Source organism: Sturnira hondurensis, unplaced genomic scaffold (genome assembly GCF_014824575.4).
Source record: "Sturnira hondurensis isolate 20B ecotype Veracruz unplaced genomic scaffold, ASM1482457v3 Scaffold0001872, whole genome shotgun sequence".
Taxonomy (NCBI): Eukaryota; Metazoa; Chordata; class Mammalia; order Chiroptera; family Phyllostomidae; genus Sturnira; species Sturnira hondurensis.
This window is the reverse complement of record NW_028074503.1, coordinates 5,636,190-5,658,199: the sequence shown is the minus strand read 5'-3', so window position 1 is coordinate 5,658,199 and position 22,010 is coordinate 5,636,190. Positions and strand designations below refer to the sequence as shown.

The 22,010-nt window shown below is 35.5% G+C and overlaps 1 protein-coding gene across 2 annotated transcripts in view; it reads left to right on the top strand.

Moving 5' to 3' along the window:
- Nucleotides 1-21,426, top strand: part of SS18 (SS18 subunit of BAF chromatin remodeling complex) — an 81,258-nt gene extending 59,832 nt beyond the window's left edge. For both annotated transcript variants that reach the window (XM_037032217.1, XM_037032227.1), the window contains 2 exons: nucleotides 1,961-2,094; nucleotides 19,639-21,426. In XM_037032217.1, the coding sequence (XP_036888112.1) occupies nucleotides 1,961-2,094; nucleotides 19,639-19,665 (161 nt within the window). In that variant the 3' untranslated portion in view covers nucleotides 19,666-21,426. The remainder of the gene's footprint in view (nucleotides 1-1,960; nucleotides 2,095-19,638) is intronic.
- Nucleotides 21,427-22,010: the final 584 nt, after the last annotated feature.

Genomic DNA, 22,010 nt, shown 5'->3' with positions numbered 1-22,010 from the left:
CATATCTGACTTTAAATAACTTTGTTAGGTAAAGGCGTGAGGTATAGGGACCTGATGTCTCAGCCTTAAGTTTCAGGCTACTATAACAGTTTTAGAAATAGGAAAATATGGTTTTAATGAAAGGGAATTAGCTGTTTATTAAGCTGACGTCACCCCTTGCTAACTTGGTCTCTTCCTTGTATCAGTAATGTCATATTACTTTTATTCATTGATTTAAGCTCTGCTATTACTATAACACCTCCTTCTACTGTAATAGCAAATCTAAGAACTGAGATCAGGCTACACATTCTCTTATGCCTTCAACAAAGGTATTGAAATCTAATCAGGTATTGGGGGTCAGGCATTTTCCTTAAAATGCTAAGTTCTACTTCCTTTTTTCAGCCATGACTTTAGGAATATTCCATGGATTTCTTGTTTTTACAGAGAGACTTTCTTGCTCTTCTCAAATGGCAACATTTAATGATCAGTGAATATTTGTACTTTGAATAAATAGAATGTTCTGTTTTTATTGTATTTGCATGGAAACAAATATATGCCTAAATCAGGTAAATGTACTGATTTAAGAGAAGTAATTATTTTAAGTAGGAATAAAAAGTAAAGGAAGTTAAATATTTTTGATGTAAGTAACTGAAGGTGGTTTCATTAGACATCCAGAATCCTAAAGAAGCTCCCATTTTGCTTATATGTTGACTTCAGCTACCAAACTTTCTTCGGATAGAAAATTTAGAGTTTTAATAATTGAATATATAATTAAGTAAATAAAGTAATAGATTCTTGGAATTTATTTAAGCTTAAAAATTTATTGTTCTCTCTTGGCAGTTTCCTCTGCTATCAGGATTTTTTTGTGTGCAGATTTTGAATGACTGGGACAGACATTTATAAGTATCAAAACTTTTTAGCTCATGCTCTATAGAGCATGCTTTATAATAGACAATGTAGAGTTTATCAAATAGACATATTTATTTGATAAGCCAAATTAGTCTCTTGCCATCTTTGACATTTGAAATAATTTTTTTAGGTTAATTATTAAAGGTGATTGGTACACAGCCTGTAATCTTAGAATCAAGCTTTTCTCATTCGGCTTGTAGCTTATCAAGTTGCCTTTATTTTTTGTTTGGAAATATTGTGATGTTTGTTAATGTAGACATAAACAATGTTTTTGGTGGTTGAAAATATAAATCTAGAATTTACATGTAAAATCATCCTTTTGATTCTGTTGGTGATTACAGGTTTAAATCTAGAGTCATAGAACTATAAATATTATTGATTCCCAAAGTTTATTCAGAAGTTGGTTTACTGTTTTTGAATCTGCTTCTTACCTGTTTTTTTTAAAATTAAATCTCTTGCTTATACTGGGTAACTTTCTAATAGAGGTATAGATGAATTTTCTTAATATGGTGCTAACCTGCCTTACAACTTCTGAATCTCTTTTACTCATTTTGACATAAATTTTTAGTGGCTAATACAAAGTACAATAGTTAAACTGAATCAGAGTATCTGGTGTACAGTGGTATTCTTACATTATTTTCACTCTTATTATAACCTTTGGAATTTATTTGAAAAAGCATTTGAGGAAATCAAGATACCAAACTATCCTTTTTCTTTTCTTTTCCTTTTTAAAAACATGTTTTTAAAAACTTCTTTTAGATTTTATGTGTCTCTTTTTAGAGAGAGGGGAAGGAAGGGAGAAAGAGGAGGAGAGAAGTATCACTGTGTGGTTGCCTCTTGTGCACCCCTTACTGGGGACCTGGCCTACAATCCAAGTGTGCACCCTGACTGGGAGTTGAACCAGCAACCCTCTGCTTCATAGGCTGGCCCTCAATCCACTGGGCCACAACAGTTGGGGCTATCCTTTTTAGTTTTGATAAAAAAATATAACTCTAGAAGTTTTAAGCCCCTTCTAGACTTTTAGGGAATTATATTTTTATCTGGGCTCTTGTTTATGTTACTTATTTTGCAGGTCCTTCACAGGGTGGTCCAGGTCCTCAGTATCCTAACTACCCACAGGGACAAGGTCAGCAGTATGGGGGATATAGACCAACACAACCTGGACCACCACAGCCGCCACAGCAGAGGCCTTATGGATATGACCAGGTGAGTTAACCTGGCCAACTGGTTAACTGATTGTTGCATTGTTTGTGCATTCTTGATTAGGTTAAATATTTTTACTTAAGGCTTATTTTCCCCTTCTCCCATTCACAATACACGAGTTAACCAACACAAACCTATTTACTTTTAACTTTTTTCCATAGGATTCTAGCAGTGGATCATAATTATGCTAATGTGTAAAACATTGTCTTAGCATTCATTCATATTCTTTCATTCTCATTCTTATTCTCTTTATCTCTCCCACCTCACTGCATTTCCTTCACATCCAAACAATATTCCTTCCTTCTAAATTCATACTTATTAACTGTCTCTGTTGCCTCTTTCATGAACATATCCATTATCTCAAGTCTTTAAATAAGCTTTGTTCCTGTTACCTTTCTTTCTACTTTCAAATATGCATCTCTAAGACAACTGTATTCTCTTGACCCTAGTGTTTATTTAGGTCCCTTCTTTTCAACAGTAAAGTTCTCAGACTTAATAATCTGTGTCACAGTCATACTTTTGTGGATATTCGGATACATACTCTGAATAATAATAGAAATAATTTATTACATTGGTGACTTCTTTAGAGTGATTTCAGGATTGCTAATGACTTTTCTGGTGAGGATAACCTGGTCCATTCGCTACTTAAGCTACCTAGAGTAGGTTTATTTTTGTTGTAAGTTAGGGTTTCAGAGCCAGGTGATCTGGTTTGAGTAACAACTCATATGAGGTGTTAGTTAGAAATTGAGGCATGAGCATTCTGTTACTAACCCGTGTTTCAAGTGTACCTCTTTTTACTGACACTTAAGTGATGAAGATAAAAGAGACATAAGAGACTCAAACTAAAAGGCTAAGGGTAGATGACTAATACTGTCAAAGGTTTAGAAGAGGATTTATTAAATTTTTAAAGCAGAAAAAATCTTGGCTCCTATTTTTTAAAATTTATTTAATTATTTTTCAAGTATAGTTTTCTGTCTATTACTCCCATCCCATCCCAACCGCCGTGTTCCCCCCTCCCTCCCATTTCCACCCTTCTCAATTGTTGTCCATGTATCCTTTATATATGTTCCTTTAAATCCCTTCCCTATTTCCCCTGAAATTCCCTCCCCTCTCCCCTTTGGTCACTGTCAGCCTGTTCTCTATTTCAGTGTCTTTGGTTATATTTTGCTTGCTTGTTTGTTTTGTTGTTTAGCTTCCTGTTAAAGGTGAGATCATATGGTATTTGTCCTTCAACACCTGGCTTATTTCACTCAGCATAATGCTTTCCAGTTCCATCCATGCTGTTGCAAAAGGTAGGAGCTCCTTCTTTCTTTCTGCAGCATAGAATTCCATTGTGTATATGTACCATAGTTTTTTGATCCATTCATTTACTGACGGGCACCTAGGTTGCTTCCAACTCTTGGCTATTGTAAATTGTGCTGCTATGAACATTGGGGTGCATAGGTTCTTTGGGATTGGTGTTTTAGGGTTCTTAGGATACAATCCCAGCAGTGGAATTGCTGGGTCAAAAGGCAAGTCCAATTTTAGTTTTCTGAGAAAATTCCATACTGTTTTCCATAATGGTTGTACCAGTCTGCAATCCCACCAACAGTGGACCAGAGTCCCCTTTTCCCCACACCCTCTCCAACATTTGTTGTTTATTGCTTTGTTTATGATAGCCATTCTCACCGGTGTAAAGTGGTATCTCATTGTAGTTTTAATTTGCATCTCTCTGATAGCTAGTGATATTGAGCATCTTTTCATGTGTCTCTGGATCCTCTGTATGTCCTCCTTGCAGAAGTGTCTGTTCAAGTCCTTTCCCCATTTTTTAATTGGGTTAGTTGTCTTCTTAGAGTGAAGTCGTGTGAGTTCTTTGTATATTTTGGAGATTAAACCTTTGTCTGAGGTATCATTGGCAAATATGTTTTCCCATACAGTTGGTTGTCTTTTTATTTTAATGCTGTTTTCTTTAGCTGCGCAGAAGCTTTTTATTTTGATGAGATCCCATTTGTTTATTCTTTCCTTTATAGTCCTTGCTCTAGGGGACATATCAGTAAAAATGTTGCTGCGTGAAATATCTGAGATTTTCCTGCCAATGTTCTCCTCTAGGACTTTAATGGTGTCATGGCTTATATTTAAGTCTTTTATCCACCTTGAATTTATTTTGGTGTATGATGTAAGTTGGTGCTCGAGTTTCATTTTTTTGCATGTAGCTGTCCAGTTCTCCCAACACCATTTGTTGAAGAGGCTATCTTTACCCCATTTTATGATACTGCCCCCTTTGTCGAATATTAATTGACTGTAGAGATTTGGGTTTATTTCTGGGCTCTCTATTCTGTTCCATTGGTCTATGTGCCTGTTTTTATGCCAGTACCAGGCTGTTTTGATTACAGTGGCCTTGTAATACAGTTTGATATCAGGTATTGTGATCCCTCCTACTTTGTTCTTCTTTCTTAACATTGCAGCTGCTATTCGGGGTCTTTTATGGTTCCATATAAATTTTTGAAGTGTTTGTTCTATGTCTGTGAAATATGCCATTGGTACTTTAATAGGTATTGCATTGAATCTGTAAATTGCTTTGGGTAGTATGGACATTTTGATGATGTTAATTCTTCCAATCCATGAACACGGTATACGTCTCCATTTGTTTGTGTCTTCCTTGATTTCTGTCTTCAGTGTTGTGTAATTTTCTGCATACAGGTCTTTAACCTCCTTGGTTAGATTTATTCCCAGATATTTTATTTTTCTTTTTGCTATATCGAATGGGATTTTTTTCTTGATTTCTGCTTCTGCTGATTCATTGTTAGTATACAGAAATGCCTTTGATTTCTGGATATTGACTTTGTATCCCGCTGTTTTGCCAAATTCATTTATTAGTTCCAGCAGTTTTTTGGTAGAGTCTATAGGATTTTCCATGTACACTATCATGTCATCTGCAAACAGTGACAGTTTTGTTTCCTCCTTTCCGATTTGGATGCCTTTTATTTCCTTTTCTTGTCTGATCGCTGTGGCTAGAACTTCCAATACTATATTAAATAGAAGTGGTGAAAGTGGACAACCTTGTCTTGTTCCTGATCTTAGTGGAAAAGCTTTCAGTTTTTGCCCATTCAGTATGATGTTGGCTGTAGGTCTTTCATATATGGCCTTTATTATATTGAGGAATGCTCCCTCTATTCCCACTTTGCTGAGTACCTTTATCATAAATGGGTGTTGTACCTTATCAAAAGCTTTTTCCGCGTCTATTGATATGACCATGTGGTTTTTGTCCTTGCTTTTGTTTATGTGGTGTATTACATTTACTGATTTGCGGATATTGAACCATCCTTGCATCCCTGGGATGAATCCCACTTGGTCATGGTGTATGATCTTTTTGATGTATTGTTGGATGCGATTTGCCAATATTTTGTTGAGGATTTTAGCATCTATGTTCATCAGTGATATTGGCCTGTAATTTTCTTTCTTTGTTGTGTCTCTCTCTGGTTTTGGAATTAGGATAATGCTCGCTTCATAAAAAGAGTTTGGGAGTTTCCCATCATTTTGGATTTTTTGGAATAGTCTGTGAAGAATAGGGGTTAGCTCTTCCTTAAACGCTTTGTAGAATTCTCCTGTGAAACCATCTGGTCCGGGGCTTTTGTGTGATGGGAGTTTTTTGATTACTGCTTCAATTTCATTTGCTGTTATTGGTCTGTTCAGGCTTTCTACTTCTTCTTCATTGAGTTTTGGAAGATTATATTTTTCTAGAAATTTGTCCATTTCACCTAGGTTTTCAAATTTCTTGGCATACAGTTCTTCATAGTAATTCCTTACAATCCCTTCTATTTCTGTGGTATCAGTTGTAATCTCTCCTCTTTCATTTCTGATTGTGTTTATTTGTGTCCTCTCTCTTCTTTTCTTAATGAGCCTACTTAAAGGCTTGTCTATTTTGTTTATCTTTTCAAAAAACCAACTCTTGGATTCATTGATCCTTATAATTGTGCTTTTGGTCTCTATGTCATTTAATTCTGCTCTGATCTTGGTTATTTCCTTCCTTGTACTTGCTCTGGGCTGTCTTTGTTGTTGTTCTTCGAGTTCTTGCAGGCGTCGGGTTAGGTTGTTTGTTTGAAATGTTTCTATTTTCTTTAGGTAAGCCTGTATTGCTATGAACTTCCCTCTCAGGACTGCCTTGGCCGTGTCCCATAAGTTTTGGGTTGTTGTGAGTTCATTTTCATTTGTTTCCAGAAACTTTTTGATTTCTTCCCTAATTTCAATCTTGACCCATTCGTTGTTTAATAGCATACCATTCAGTCTCCATGATTTTGGGTGTTTTGGGTTTTTTCCTTTGGGGTTGGTTTCTAATTTCAGTCCCTTGTGGTCAGAGAAAATGCTTGGTATGATTTCAATTTTCTTGAATTTGTTGAGGCTCATTTTGTGTCCTATCATGTGGTCTATCTTTGAAAATGTTCCATGTGCATTTGAAAAGAATGTGTATTTAGCTTCTTTGGGATGAAGCGCTCTATATATATCAGTCAAGTCCATTTCTTCTAGAGTTTCATTTAATGCTGCTATATCTTTGTTGATATTTTGTTTGGAAGATCTGTCCATTTTTGACAGTGGGGTGTTAAAATCCCCTACTATAATTGTGTTGCTGTCAATATCTTTCTTGAAGTCTTCTAGGATTTTTCTTATATATTTGGGTGCTCCTATGTTGGGTGCATATATATTTATGATGTTAATGTCTTCGTGCTGGATTCTTCCCTTGAGCAATATGAAGTGACCTTCTGGGTCTCTCTTTATGGCCCTTTTTTTGAAGTCTATTTTGTCTGATATTAGAATTGCTACCCCGGCTTTTTTTTCTTGTCCATTTGCTTGGAAAATTTGTTTCCAGCCTTTCACTTTTAGTCTGTGATGGTCTTTTGTCCTGAGGTGGGTCTCCTGTAGGCAGCATATGTGTGGGTCATGCTTTCTTATCCATTCAGCTATTCTATGTCTTTTGATTGGAGCATTTAATCCATTTACATTCAAGGTTATTATTGATAGGGACTTATTCATTGCCATTTTTGTACCACAGTTCCTCTCTGTCTCTCTCTTTTCCTTCCTTTCCTTAAAGCAGCCCTTTTAGTATTTCTTGTAGAGCTGGTTTGGTGGAGGCATATTCTTTTAGACTTCTTTTGTCTTGGAAGCTCTTTATTTGGCCTTCTATCTTGATTGAGAGCCTTGCTGGGTAAAGTAGCCTTGGTTGTAGGCCTCTGGTTCTCATTACTTGAAATATTTCTTGCCATTCTCTTCTTGCTTGGAGTGTTTCCATTGAGAAGTCAGTAGCTAACCTTATTGGGGCTCCCTTGTATGTTACTTCCTTTTTCTCCCTTGCTGCCTTTAGGATTCTCTCTTTGTCTTGAAATTTTGCCATTTTAATGATGATGTGTCTTGAAGTGGGCCTCTTTGGGTTCCTCTTGAATGGGACTCTCTGTGATTCCTGGATTCGTGTAACTTTTTCTCTCATCAAATTAGGAAAATTTTCCATCATTACTCTTTCAAATAGGTTTTCTATCTCTTGTTCTTCTTCTTCTCCTTCTGGTATTCCTATTATTTGGATATTATTACGTTTCATGTTGTCTTGCATTTCTCTTAGTCCCTCTTCATTCTTTTTGAGCCTCTTTTCTCTTTCTTGCTCTTTCTGGGAGATTCTTTCCACAGTGACTTCCAACTTGCTGATCCGATCTTCTGCCTCATTGATCCTGCATTTCATTCCTTCTACTGTGTTCTTCAGTTCCAAAATTGTATTCTTCACTTCCTCTTGGCCTTTGCTGATAGTTTCTATTTCCTTTTTCATGTTAATCAGCTTAATAATAACCCACAACCTTCAGACCAACTTCCTTTTTCATGTTGATACAGTTTGCGGAGAGCTCATTGTAGCTCCCCTCTAGTTTCTGGTATGTCTCCTCTAGTTTCTGGTAGCTCATTGTGAGCTCTTTGAATCTGGCTCCTGAGTATTTAAGGGCAAGGTTCTTAAGCAGGTGACATTTAGGCTCATTCTAATCCACAGGTTAACTTTATAAAAAGTGAGATTCTGGTCATTTATTCCCACATTCAACAAATATTTTATTAACTTTTGGTGTGTTGAAAACTTTATTAGTTCCTAGATAAGTGAAAGAGTCACTGTCCCTTTAGTAAGTGAGCTATTGTCTTGATCTTTTTACTTCACTTTGGCATTTAACACATGTTCCTGTTTTCATTCCATCAATCCTTGGCTTGGTGTTTTTCTGTACTTACCTTGTCCTATACAAGGAGGGCCTCCAAAAAAAATGGAATTATTTTCTGAAGGGCAGGCCCCTTGTAGTACAGGCTTCCCCTGCTAGGTGAATGCTTTAGGAACCCATATGTATCAGTGTACCAGCTGGTGGTGTTGGGAGAGGCTGTGTTCAGGGAATTTTTTTGAAAACTCCTTCAATGTGTTTGCCCGTTTCGCGATGGGTGATTTATGAGTGCACCTGCCCACACTGCACTTAGTGTTCAACAGATTTTGACCAAAAGTGGCATGACCCTCCCTATTCACTGGCTCTCATGTGTAGCAACTTTTTTGTTTCCCCAGATGAGAAAAGTCCTCAAAGGGAAACGTTTTGCTGATCTAGAATAGGTGAAACAAACAAACAAAAATGACAGATGTACTAAAATGCATCAAAATCAACGATTTCAAAAACTGCTTTCAGCAGCGGGGGAAAATGTCTCCAACAGGTGTATTGTGTCAAATGGAGAGTATTTTGAAGGTGACTGAAGTTTAAACATGTAAGAATAATATACACACTTTTAAAATAAATAAATTTCTTTTGGTGTTGGCTTCTCTTTTGTCCCCCCTCCATCTTTCCGCCTATGTACAGAGCATCTCTCTTTTGGTGTCTTGCCATTTTCCTCAACTTCATGTCATGGACTAAGCTAACCATTTTCTCTATAAATCAATGATTTTCTAAATACCCTAAAGTTAACATCATCATTAAGTAAATGTTTTCTCGAGCAACATGGACATGCCAAGTACCCAGCATTTTAATACCGTGGGAACTAAGATAGATCTGCATTCTGCCTCTTGACCTTAAGTCTAGATGGGGTTCAGAACTAAGCAGATGACATAATAATGCAGTATGAGAAGTATTTGGATAAGGAAAGGCAAGATTTTTGTAGAAGGAAGCTTCTAGCCCAGATACAGAAAAAAATGTTGGAAAGTATTATCTAAGTGTGAGGGACTTACTATGTAAGCATGAGAGCCAAGGATGAGTAGATAGTAGCAAGGTAGACATAGTGGCGAGGGAAGGGTATTCTAGTCCGAAAAAACGTGTAATTGACAAAGGACTCTGTTGAGATGTGTGGTTCCGTAAAGCAGAAGCACAGGGAAGAAGAGGCCAAACTGGAGAGGTAAATTGGGGTAGATTAGGAACACTTCCAAGCCATATTAGGCCCTTGTTAAACATTACATATGATATTATGTTTGGTATATGATAGATACATGATGTACAGCTACCCTTGAACAACATGGATTTAAAGTACATGGACCCAGTTATAAGTGGAATTTTTTCCAGTTGACTGCAGTTCAGTTGAGCTACACAATTGAAACCTGTCTTGAACTCCAGAGTTGGGAATCTGCCTATGCAGAAGGCTAACTGTGGTTACATATGGATTTTTTATTGTGCAGGAGGGTAGTGCCCCAACCCCCATATTGTTCAAGGTTTAACTGTACTTCTTTGGTCGTCATGATTATTCTACCCCTAATGTTCTTAGGAACTTGGGACTGTACTGTAGATAAAGAGCAGTGACGTTTGTGTAGTTGCCAGCCACATCTGCTTCCCCAATGAGAAGAGGCTACGAGGTGGGGACCACTTTAGCTACTCCGTGTCAGTAGTCTCTCCACACTGGTTTTGTGTTTCACCTCATCTGTAGCCCTCAGCTCAGACACCTATTGGTTTCTCTGTTTTAGGGGAAGTAGTTTACTTCTTCAAGATGGTTAAGACAATGGACAACCAATACAGATTGTTGACTGAACAGTAATGTAATTATTGTAATGGTTCAGGTAAATGAATCCTGTAGCAATATGCAGGATGAATTAAAAATGGGAGAAAACTAAGAGAGAAAGCCTTGTTGGGGGGCTGCTATTTCTCCATCACACTCTCATCTCAGTGAACAGCAGGTGTATTCTTCCAGTTCTTCAGGCTAAAAGCCTCAGTAATCCTTGACTACCTTCTTTTTTTTGCAAATCATACATTTTGTCAAGCGGCAAATCTCATCTCTACCTTCAAAATATATACAGCCACACCTGGCTGGTATGGCTCAGTTGGTTAGAGTGACTGTAAACTGAAAGATCGTGGGTTCAATTCCCGGTCAGGGCACATACCTAGGTTGCAAGTTTGGTCTTGGGTCAGGGTGTGTACAAGAGGCAACGGACCAATGTTTTTCTCATATTGGTGTTCCTCTCCCTCTCTCTTTCTCTCTCTCTCAAATTAATAAGCGTGTCTTCTGGTGAGGATAAAATATATATCTAGTATCTACTCATTTTTTAAATTTTATTTTTCAATTACAGTTTATACTCAGTATTATTTTATATTAGTTTCAGAGGTTCAGTGGAGTGGTTAGACAGTCACATCCTGTGGTATTTCAAGTACTCACCTGGCACATACCTCATTTTTGTGGTATTCTTCACTATGTTGCCTGTGTTGTTCTTTATACCTCTGTGACTATTTTGTAACTACCAATTTGTACTTCCTAATTCCTTTACCTTTTTATGACCTCCTGCTCTCACTCAAGTCAGAGTCATAGCTATCACTTACCTGGCCTATTGTAGTGTCTTCCTGTCTTTATCCTGCCCCTCTGTGGGATGTGCTCTGCATAGGACCTAGAGTGATCTTTTAAAAACATTGGTCAACAGAAACTAGTACAAAGGATGCATGGAAAACAACTAAGGGGGGTGGAAATGGGAGGGAGGTGGGGAGCATGGGGAGTGAGCTGGAATGGGAGTGGGGACGGAAAACTGTACTTGAACAATAATTAAGTAAAAAAAACATTAAAAAAACCCATAAATATTGCAAAAATCTCAATAAAAAAAAAACACATCAGTCAGATAATGCCACCCCTCTGCTGGAAACCCTGTGGTGACTTGACTCTCACTCAGACTAAAGTCCAGACTTTGTAACAGCCTATAAGGCCCTGCATGATTTGTGTCCTCATCTCCTAGCCCACCCCCTCACCTCTATTCATACCCCTCCTGCTCACTGTCTGCATTCACTCCACTTCAGTCACACGAGCATGCATGCAAGCATGTTTCTGTCTCACTACCTTCGTATTTTCTGCTCCCTCTAGAAGCTCCTCCCCTTATCTGTAAAACTTGCTTCCTCACTTTCTTCACTCTTTGCTCTGGTAGGTCACCATATTGTAATATGAAGGAGTCCTTCAGTATTTATCTATGTAAAATAGTAATACCCTCAATTGCCTTACTCTGTTTTCTTATTCTTCTTAGTATATTTAAACAGCTTTATTAAAAGTATAATTGACATACAATAAACTTGCATATATTGTAAATGTATAGTTTGATATATTTTGACGTGTATATACTCACGAAGCCACCATCAGAATCAAAATAATGAAATAGTCTTCATTCCCAAACATTTCTGTGCCCCTTTGCCATTCTTCCCCTCACCACCACAGTTCCCCTTGATGATCACCAATCCACTGCCTTTCACTATAGATTAGTTAACATTTTTCAGAATTTTATGTAAATTCAATCATATAGTATGTGGTTTTTTGTGGCATTTTTTAGTCTGGCTTCTTTAACTCAGCATAGTTATTTGATGTTTGTTCCTACTCTATGTACCAATAATTCCTCTTTATTGCTATGTTCCATCATTACATGGATATACCACAATTTATTTATCCTTTGAACTATAAATGGAAGTTTGGGTTTCTATTTTGGGGCTCTGACAGATTTAGTGTTGTAAACATATGTGTATAAATCTTTGTGTGGACTTTCATTTTTCTTGGGTAAATACCTAATAGTGGGATGTTGGGACCATGTGATAGCATATGTTGAACTTGTTATGAAGCTGCCAAATTGTTTTCCAACATGATGGTACCACTTTACATTCCCATCAGTAGTGCGTGAGTGTTTCAGTTCTCCCCATCCTTAGCAACACTGGATATGGTCAGTCCTTTTAATGTTACCTATTCTAATGCATATATGTATAATGATGTGTCATTGTGCTTTTATTTTGAATGTCTTAAGGACTGGTGATGGTTGATCATCTTCTTACGGGCTATTTTCCCCTCTGTATAGCATCTTCTCTGAAATGACTATTCAGATCCTTTGTTCATTTTAAAATTTGGCTATTTTTTTTTACTATTTAATGTTGAGGGTCATGTATTCTAGATACACGTTCTTTATCAGATATAATTTATAATTTTTAAATCAAATCTGTGTCTTGCTTTTTAATTCTCTTGACTGTCAAAGAGAGGAACTTGAAAAGTTTATTGAACTCTAGTTTATCAAGTTTTTCTTTTATAGCTTGTGCTTTTAGTATAATATGTAAGAAATCTTTACCTAACCCAAGGTCACAGAGATTTACATTTAAGTCTGTGGTCCATTTTGAGTTAATTTTTTTGTATATAGTGTGAGGTATAAATTGAAGTGTGTATGTTTTATTTTCTTTCAAATAGATAAATAGCAAATTTTCTCATCACTATTTGTTGAGAAGACTAATCTTTCTCTAGTGAATTATGTTTGAGCCTTTGGTAAATTAGTTATCTATAAAAACGTCAATTTCTGGAGTCCATGCTGTTAAAGTCATCAATTTATCTACCTTCATGGTGTCTTTATTACTACAATTTTGGAGTAAGCCTTCAAATCAGGTATTGTTAGTCTTTTAACCTTGTTCTTTTTCAGTATTGTTTTGGCATTTTAGGTCTTTTTCATTTCCATATGAATTTTAGAATTGGCTTATAGGTTTCTACAAAAAAAGTCTGCTGAGGTTTTAATTGGAATTGCCTTGAATGTGTAGATTGGATTAGGGAAAAATGATATTTTTTCAGAAGTATTATGTAGTTTTCAGTATACAGGTGTTAAAAAGACAGCTTTTGTCAGATTTATTCCTAAGCATTTTGTATTTTTTGATACTATTGTAGATTTTTTTAAAAAATTTAATTTCTGGCCCTGGTTGGTGTAGCTCAGTGGATTGAGCGCGGGCCTGCAAACCAGAGGATCGCGGTTTGATTCCCAGTCAGGGCACATGCCTGGGTTGTAGTCCAGTTCCCTGCAGGCCATCTCCCAGCAGGGGACGCACAAAAGGCAACCATACATTGATGTTTCTCTCCCTCCTTCCCCTCTAAAGATAAATAAATAAATAAAATCTTTAAAAAAATTTAATTCCTATTTGTTAGTTGCTAGTTATATATAAATATAATTTATTTTTGTATAGTGATTTAAACTGTAACATTACTGATCTCACTTACTATTTCTAGTAGCTTTTTTGTAGATTCCATCAGAATTTCTACATAGAAATGATGTCTGTGAATAAAGACAGTCTTCTGTCTTCTTTTTCAATCTGAATGCTTCCCCTTACCCCCACTTTTATCCCTGCTTCTCTTCACCCTCACTAGAACCTCCGATCCAGTATTGAATAGAAGTAGTGAGAGTGGATATATGTATGTGCAAGAATGGACAATTTCCTTGTTCCTGATCTTAGGGGGAAAGCCACCAGCCTTTCATAAGATGTAGGATTTTTGTAGATGTCCTTTATCAGGCAGAGGTTGTTGCCTATATTCCTAGTTTGCTGAGAATTTTTGTCACAATGAACATTGAATTTTGTCAACTGATTTTTTCCTTAGCTATTATTAAGAATTATAGTTTTCCTTTTTTGATTTGTAGTATGTTAAGTTACATTGTATAATTTTCATATTTTAAATCAACCTTGCATACATAGGATAAATTCCACTTGGTCATGATGTATTTATGCTTTTTAGATATCATTGGATGTGATCAGCTAATACTTTGTAAAGAATTTTTGCTTCTATTTTTTCCAGGGATAGATCTCTTTTTTTCAGTGTCTTTTGTTTTGATATCAAAATAGCACTGGGTTTATAAAGTGAGTTGGGAACAGTTCATCTCTCCTCAATTTTCTAGAAGGATTTTGTATAAAGTTTGTATTGTTTTTCTGAAATGTTTAGTATACTTCACCAATGAAGCCATCTAGGCCTAGAGTTTTATTTGTGGGAAGGATTTTAATTACAAATTTATATGAATACATATGGAGTATTCATGTTACCTATTTACCATCTTTCTGTCTTGTTTGGTGAGTTGTCAAGATCTTTGGTCCACTTTTTAATTGGGTTTATTTTCTTATAGTTGAGTTTTAAGACTTTTTTGTACATTTTGGGTAACAGTCCTTTTTCATATGTGTCTTTTAAAAATACTGCATTGTCTTCCTCCCTTGTCTTCTCATTCTCCTGACACTGTCCTTTGCAGAATAGACAATTTTAATTTTGATGAAGCCTAGCTTATATCAATAATTTCTTTTCATTTATTATGCCTTTGGTGTTACATCCAAAAAGTCATCACCAAAGTCACCAAAGTCAAGGTCATGTAGGTTTATGCCTGTGTCATTTTCCTGGAGGTTTATAGGTTTGTATGTTACATTTAGGTCTATGATACATTTTGAGTTAATTTTTCATTAAAAGTATAAGATCTCTCTAGATTTATTGTTTTGCATGTGGATGTTTTGTTGACGCACCATTTGTTGAAGACTGTCTCTGCTTCATCATGCTGTCTTTGGTTATATGTTGGAGATCAGTCGATTATATTTGTGTGGGTATGTTTCTGGGCTCTCTGTTCTGTTGCTTTGCTCTATTTGTCTGTTCTTTCACTGATACCATGCTCTCTTGATTGCTGTAGCTTTATAGTAAGTCATGACCTTGGATAGAGTCAGCCCTCCAACTATGTTCTCCTCCTCCAATATTGTATGACCATTCTAGGTCTTCTGTTTTCCATATAAACTTTAGAATCATTTTGCCAATACCCACAAAATAGCTTGCTGGGATTTTCATTGGGGTTGTGTTGACATTTTAGGTCAAGAACTGACATCATGATACTATTGATTTTCTTATACATGAACATGGAACATATCTTCATTTGTTTAGTTTTTTATTTCTTCCATCAGTTTTTTATATTTTTTTCTGATATAGATCTTGTATGTGTTTTATTAAATTTGTACCTAGGTACTTAATTTTGGGGGTGTTCTGTTATATATTGTATTTTTGTAATTTCATACTCTGCTTGTTCACTACTGGTGTATAGAAAAGTGATTGACTCTGTATGTTAATCTCGATCCTATAACCTTGCTTATTAGTTTCAGGAGGTTTTTTTGTTATTCTTTGGAATCTTTTTCCTTGGGATCATTTTCCTTGATGATTATGTCATCTGTGGACAAAGATAGTTTTATTTTTTTCTTCCCAATTTGTGTACCTTTATTTCCTTTACTTACTGCGTATGCTAGGAATTCTAGTGCAGTGTTGAAAAGGGGTGGTGAGAGGGTACATCCTTGCCTTTTTCCTGGTCAGGTTACATAAGTATGATGTAGATGCTTTGATTTTTTTTTAGCACAGCATTTGTCTCCATATGACAGTTTATGTAATTATTGTTTATTGTCACGTTGTCTTCCCATAATATATATCAGTTCTTTAAAGACATCACCATATCTGTTTTTTATCATTCTTGAGTCTCCTCACTTAGTGGAATGTATCAGTCAATAAAGTATAAATAAGGACTTGGCTTCCTAGATTTGAATGGTGATCATCAGAATGGAAAGAGAAGGAAACCCCTAAAAAGTATTGTGACAGAAAAATGTTAAGACTTTTATGTGATTAGATCAATGAAAGAGAAATGTAAAGGTTTGTATTGCTTGGGTTTCTAGTCTAGGAGGTCTTCTCATTCAGTGTACTCCAGACAGTGTATTTACTTATATGGGTTCAGTTTCCCGTGCTGTTGACTCTTGTATCTCTATTTCTAGTTTAGTTCCCTCTCCTGAAAAGCAGATACCTACTGGACATCTAACATAACCAAACTTACAATTTTTCCGTCCAAGACTATTCCTTCTTTCTAAGTATTCTCTACCAAAGAGAGAGTGTACTATCACCTAGCTAGAATGCCAAGTGCCATATTTGGTATTTAAATTTTTCTCCCTGTCCCTCTCTCCATCTAGTAAAGGATAGAATCTTGTTAATCATTCTTCTTGAAATAACCCATCTGCTTCTTTTTAATTGCTGCTTTCTCTTAGTTTAGACCATTAACATTTAGCTTCATCGTGGCAGGACCCTCTCATACTGTCCTTTTACTTCTTCCCCCTTCATTCTTTATACTCTAGTCAGAGGAATTTTGTAATAAAAACAAAAAAATCAAATATGGAAACAGAGAGGGAGGGAGAGAGAGAGAGAGGCAGGCTGGGGTGTAGGGAGTTGGAGTGATTCACCTGAGATGGTAGAGCTAAGAAGTGGTGAAACTGGGTGGCAGATTCTGAGGGCCTGGGGCCTCCAGTAACTAGAGTCTTTGCTGTACTGTGTGGTCTACAGTACTTTCAAGATTACTTGAGTAGTTTGCAGAGCATTTTCAGGTTTTTCTTCTTTAGTGAGTTTTTGAGGCAATGATTATAATTACCCTCACTAGTCAGGTAAGAAAATAGAGAAAGGAAGGTTAGTTAACTTGCTCAAAGACAAGAAACTCTTGCGTGATGGAGTTGCAGTGGTACCTTGGTACTCGTTAATTTGTTCAGTCACTGAAACTGACGAATACTGAAAGATGAAGCATTTTCTCTTGCGAAGTGGCATTGTGACTTATACAAGTTTTAGCAAGTGCGTCGAGTCCTGAGCACTGAAACATTTTTTCTTGTAAAAATGTGACGAGTACAGAGTCCGACAAGTTCTGAAGCTGATGGGTACTGAGGTATGACTGTTAGTAGAAGTTGTTAGCTGGCCCCAAAACCCATACTTTTAACGCTGGAATTTGCCAATGGTAACAGATACACAGTATATGTTTCTGTGTTTACCCATGATTTGATTTGGGCCTAGCATTGCAATCAGGGGTGGGTCAGTTTCTTCAGTGTAAAATGGAGATATGATTTACTCTATAGGGTATACATGGACACAAAGCACTTAACGGTAGTGTACAACACATGGTGAGGTCTTAGTTAATTGAGATATATTAAGAGTTAGCTGTTGTCAGTATTAGTGAGACTTCTTATTTCCATTACTTTCACACTCTGTGTTACCAAATAATTCTCCTCTTCATTATTCTGTATTCTCTTTAATTTTCTACTTCCCTACGCTTTCCATACCTATTTTTCTCTATGCCTTTGCTTTAGCTGTTACTTTTATTTGAATTATCCCTTTTTCTCTTCTCTGTGGTTTAAAATTTACTGTTCTCTTAAGGTTCCCATGGTCTCTGAAATATTTTTCTAATTATTTTAGCTGTGTTAATCTCTTCCTTTCTGAACCTCTTATAGAATCTTTGTTCTTTAACTGTACTTTAATTATTTAAGTTTTACCTCGTCTGTTTTACAAATTTATTATGGTGATTAGCATATAATATTGACTCAATAAATGTTTATAATTTTTGTAATATAATGGGGCAAAGTTAGGCTTATAGTTGTGGGTATGCCAAACACAGTTTTTGTATTTAAAAAAAATTACTGTAGTATTTTCCATACAGATAACTGATAATATACTTCTGTTCCACCCTATATTTGGCATATATCATTTGGATTATTTGGAGAAGTCATGTATCAGGCACTCTACAATGCTTGAAGTCTAAGGATAGATAAGACCTGCTCTGTTCTCATGTAATTCATGATCTAGTAGATAAATTACAGCTAATCTGTAGAGGGCACAGCAGTTTTTAACCTCCCTTCTGCTTTACATTATTCGTGGTATGTGTAATTCACTGTCACCATTAATCTCTCATTTACACACATTTATTGGGGGAACATTTTCCTATAATATCGAGACTTGCTTATTTATAATTTATAATTTTAAAAAGCCCCTTTCATGTCCTCTCCCTTATTTCTGTCCTAACAAATGAGGTAGGAAATAATATAGCCATGAATAGAAAGAAAATTGAGACCCAGAGATGGAGGTGTTATAGTCCCACCTTATAGGTGAAAAAAAGTGAGTCTTGAAGAGTTTTTTAGACTCAAATAGAAAGTTGATGATAGAGTTAGAACTTAAGTCATCTAACAGTTGAAAAACAAGCTCCTGTATGATCAGCATTGACTCATGTTTCTTATTTTAAACTTTGTATTATAGTAATCTTTAAACAAATACTAAAAAGGTATGTATAACATAAATTCCTGAGTACCCACCAATCAAGTTCAACAGTTATCAGCATTTTGCCAGTATTGTTTTATATACCCTCACACTAATTTTCTCCTTTTCAGAGTATCTTAAATCCTAGATTTGGTACTCTACCAACCAGTGTTTCAAGATGAGCATTGACTTTAAATTATACTGAATATAACTATGTAAAGTACATTAATATTTAAAATACCTTAATTCTGTTTATGGTACATTTGTCCATTAGATGTCTAGTGGCATTCAACAGATTTTCAAGTATATCTACTTCTGTGGACATGTAAATTTTTATAGTATTACTTCCTGTGGTACATAATGATATAAAGTAATGAGTGTGACTTAGAGGGAGAAAATTCAACCAAAGGGAACAATTACCTGATAATATTCTTTCCAGTGAGTAGTGGTTTTTGTAGAATAGGTGCTTTTATGAACATTTAAACATTTAAAAACATCTAAGAAATTTTTGATGAAAACATGTATTTTCTGTTACAGTATATTTCTCTTTTCTTTTAACTTTTTTCTTCTCTTGTAGAGAAAAAGATGTTTCTTCTCCAAAAGCTAAACTTAATAGTTGTACACTGGACATTATTTATCTCCCTTGTAGAATTTTGCTACTTCATTTTCTGTTTGATATCTGTACTCTCTCTTCTCTCCTGTTCCTACAGGCTTTCAAGTCTGCTTTAAAAGCAACAAAAACAAAACAAACTTCTCTTGATTTTATGTAACAGTATTGTTGGCCTTAGAGAAAGGCCCAGATCCTTAGAAGGGTCTTTTTTCTTTATCTCCCAGATATCTTTTCATTCTTGCCACTTATCCCAAATACTTTTGATGTTAATTCATAATAGTTATTATAAGGTAAATAGCAACAAAGTTGTTACACTAGCACAAAGTTTATATACTAATATATGCTACACCAGAACTTAGAATCAGAGCTTCGTACTTATTCTTGCCCAAATCAGTTCAACAAAATTCACCAAACATTAAAATTTCTACTGTGTGACAGGTACTATTCTATGCTCAAAGACTCTGAAATACATTTGCAAGTGAATGTAGTATTGAAGAAATTTACAGAGGTACTGTGCACCTGAATATATAACAATTTTTGTTTGTTTTAAATGCAATTGCTTTTGTGGTATGGCAGTATTAAGGTTTATTTATAATTTTCTGTGCCAAACTATTTGATCAAACTATTATCTAATTGTATTTTAAAATTTATCTTTTTAGGGACAGTATGGAAATTACCAGCAGTGAAAAAGTACTTACATTCCAATAGCCAGTATCTGTTAGCAGCCATATTATCACCTCAGCACTGTGGACACCTCCCTGTGAAGAGATCCTTCCATTCCATCTAGTTTTTGGAAAAACCTTGTGGCTAAGTGGCTGTTTCTTCAGTAAGCAGCATTTGTGGCTTAGTTGTTTAAAGGCTTTAGTAGCTAAAAAATACTTTTAATTTCACATTTCTACTCTAGATGGCAACATTGGACAGAAAATACGACATAACCAATTTGCAATGAATTTGGAACTGTGTTTCAAATGGACTGTTACAGACTGAAAGGTGTGAACAGCTTTGTATGTTTATGAAGGTTAAGGGAATGTAATACTTTTCCACAGATTCTTTTGTAAGGGGAAGAGGGAAATGTACACTTTTTACAGTAGCAATATTTTGTATATTATGTTTATTTCATGTGGTAAATATGCAAGGTGGTACACTACGTATTGGACAGAACCAGAACCATCCTCTGTTAATGTGGATTGGAACATGGTGTATGCTTGACTGTGTTGGTCTCAAAATGGTGTACTCACGTCGGATAGAGGTGAAGGTGAGGGAGAAGGTAAAGCACACCACATGTCCAGTGTTAGTGTTCTTTAGAGGGAATTCAGATCCCTTTTATCTGTTAGATAATCAGGGGCACTGTGATAGAGTTTTGAGTAAAAACACATTTTTTAAAGCTTTCAAGTTTTGTGGTTTAAAACCTTTTTATAAGGATCATTTATAATACAGTTTTAAAATGTGAGGCAATAAGAATTACTTCATGTTGAATCTGAAGAATCTTGGTAACAGTTTCAAGTAAATGAAATGGCAATTCTCTCTTAAAATAGCAATAAGTGAAAATGGAAGTGTTAATTTTACCTTGTTTGAGTAATCAGGGAAGGTAGTAATATCCAAATATTTTTTAAACAATATCAAAGAAGAGTGAACATTGATTAATTTTATTTTTAACATTAGAAGGTTAATTGGTTTATATAGTAGAATAATTCAGGAGACTTACAAACTTTTATTTCAATTTTCTTAAATGGAAATAATGCCATTTATAAAGGGACACTTTTAAGTTTTCCCCTTTTTTATGTTGGTTAATATAACACAGAAGAATGTTTAGGAAAATGCTTGTTGATGAGGTTAATTATGATCTGTATTAAAAGCAGAGAGGCTGCATTGTAGATCACTTTGCTCATTAGCATCGCATATTTAGCCATGTTTGAGACTGTCCTGTGCCTGATTATTTTAACTCAATTCAGGGATATTGCATTAGACAGGAAATCATGCATTGAGAAGTTTATAACCACAATTATTTAAGCATAATCTGAAAACATCTAGCCCAAAGGTAAGTTGCTATTTTCATAACAGTTGCCTATGCCCAGGGAATAAAATGTATTCTCTATAATTGAATTGGATTTTCCCACTTCTAACTGGAAACAAAACAGAGGGGGTACCATTAATTTGAATAAGCAAAACATACTGTTCTCAACATACTGTAATCAAAATGAGGACTTTCGATGTGTCTACGTGTATGTATGAAAGAGAGTGTGTGTGTTTTAAGGGCAGAATAGTTTTTTTTTTCTTCAAGTTGGTCAGTAGAAAATGGACATCAAGTTTGAACAGATAAAGCATGGACAGCCTTGTTGTGATTGAAATGCTTAGAGGTTCTGTGCCAATTTTCCACCACTGTGTACTTCATTGCTATTTAAAACTGTATCAACTCTAACGGAAGAATAAATTATTTGTGATTTTAATTTTCTCATTTGTTTCTTTAAATTAGATCTCTTTGACTGTCTTGTTTTGTCTGGAGACTATGCTGTGGGTATTTCATATAAGTTAGTCCAGTATAAGCAGACTGTATTTGTATTCCTAGGACTTTATCAAAATTCTCTTGCCATGCCCAAGTTAATTAGAATTAACTGTTCAGTAATCAGCATGTTGTGTGGGCTGTTTGTTACAGAATTCTTTCTCTGAAAATGAAGTCCAGGAGGCTATAATCAAGATGACTGAATTAGATAAATGAGTTGAGGAGACAAAATTGTACTAAACCCAACCTGGTCTAGATATGTTATCTCATTTGAAATAAGCTCAACTGACATTAAGAAATAATTTGTCTTGCCAACCCATCTTCTGTTGTCTTACTCTCCTTTTAATGGAAACTAAAATTGCAATTTTAATAAGCAGAATTTCCTCCAGGACTTTCTTCCTGGAGACTAGTGCATTTGCAAGGTTTAATTGTTTTATAACAGTCTTACTTCGTAAAAGTTTTTAATTGGTGGTGACAAAAATTACCTACTCCTTTGTTACCTAGGAAGAATTTACCAGCACCTTTCTGCCA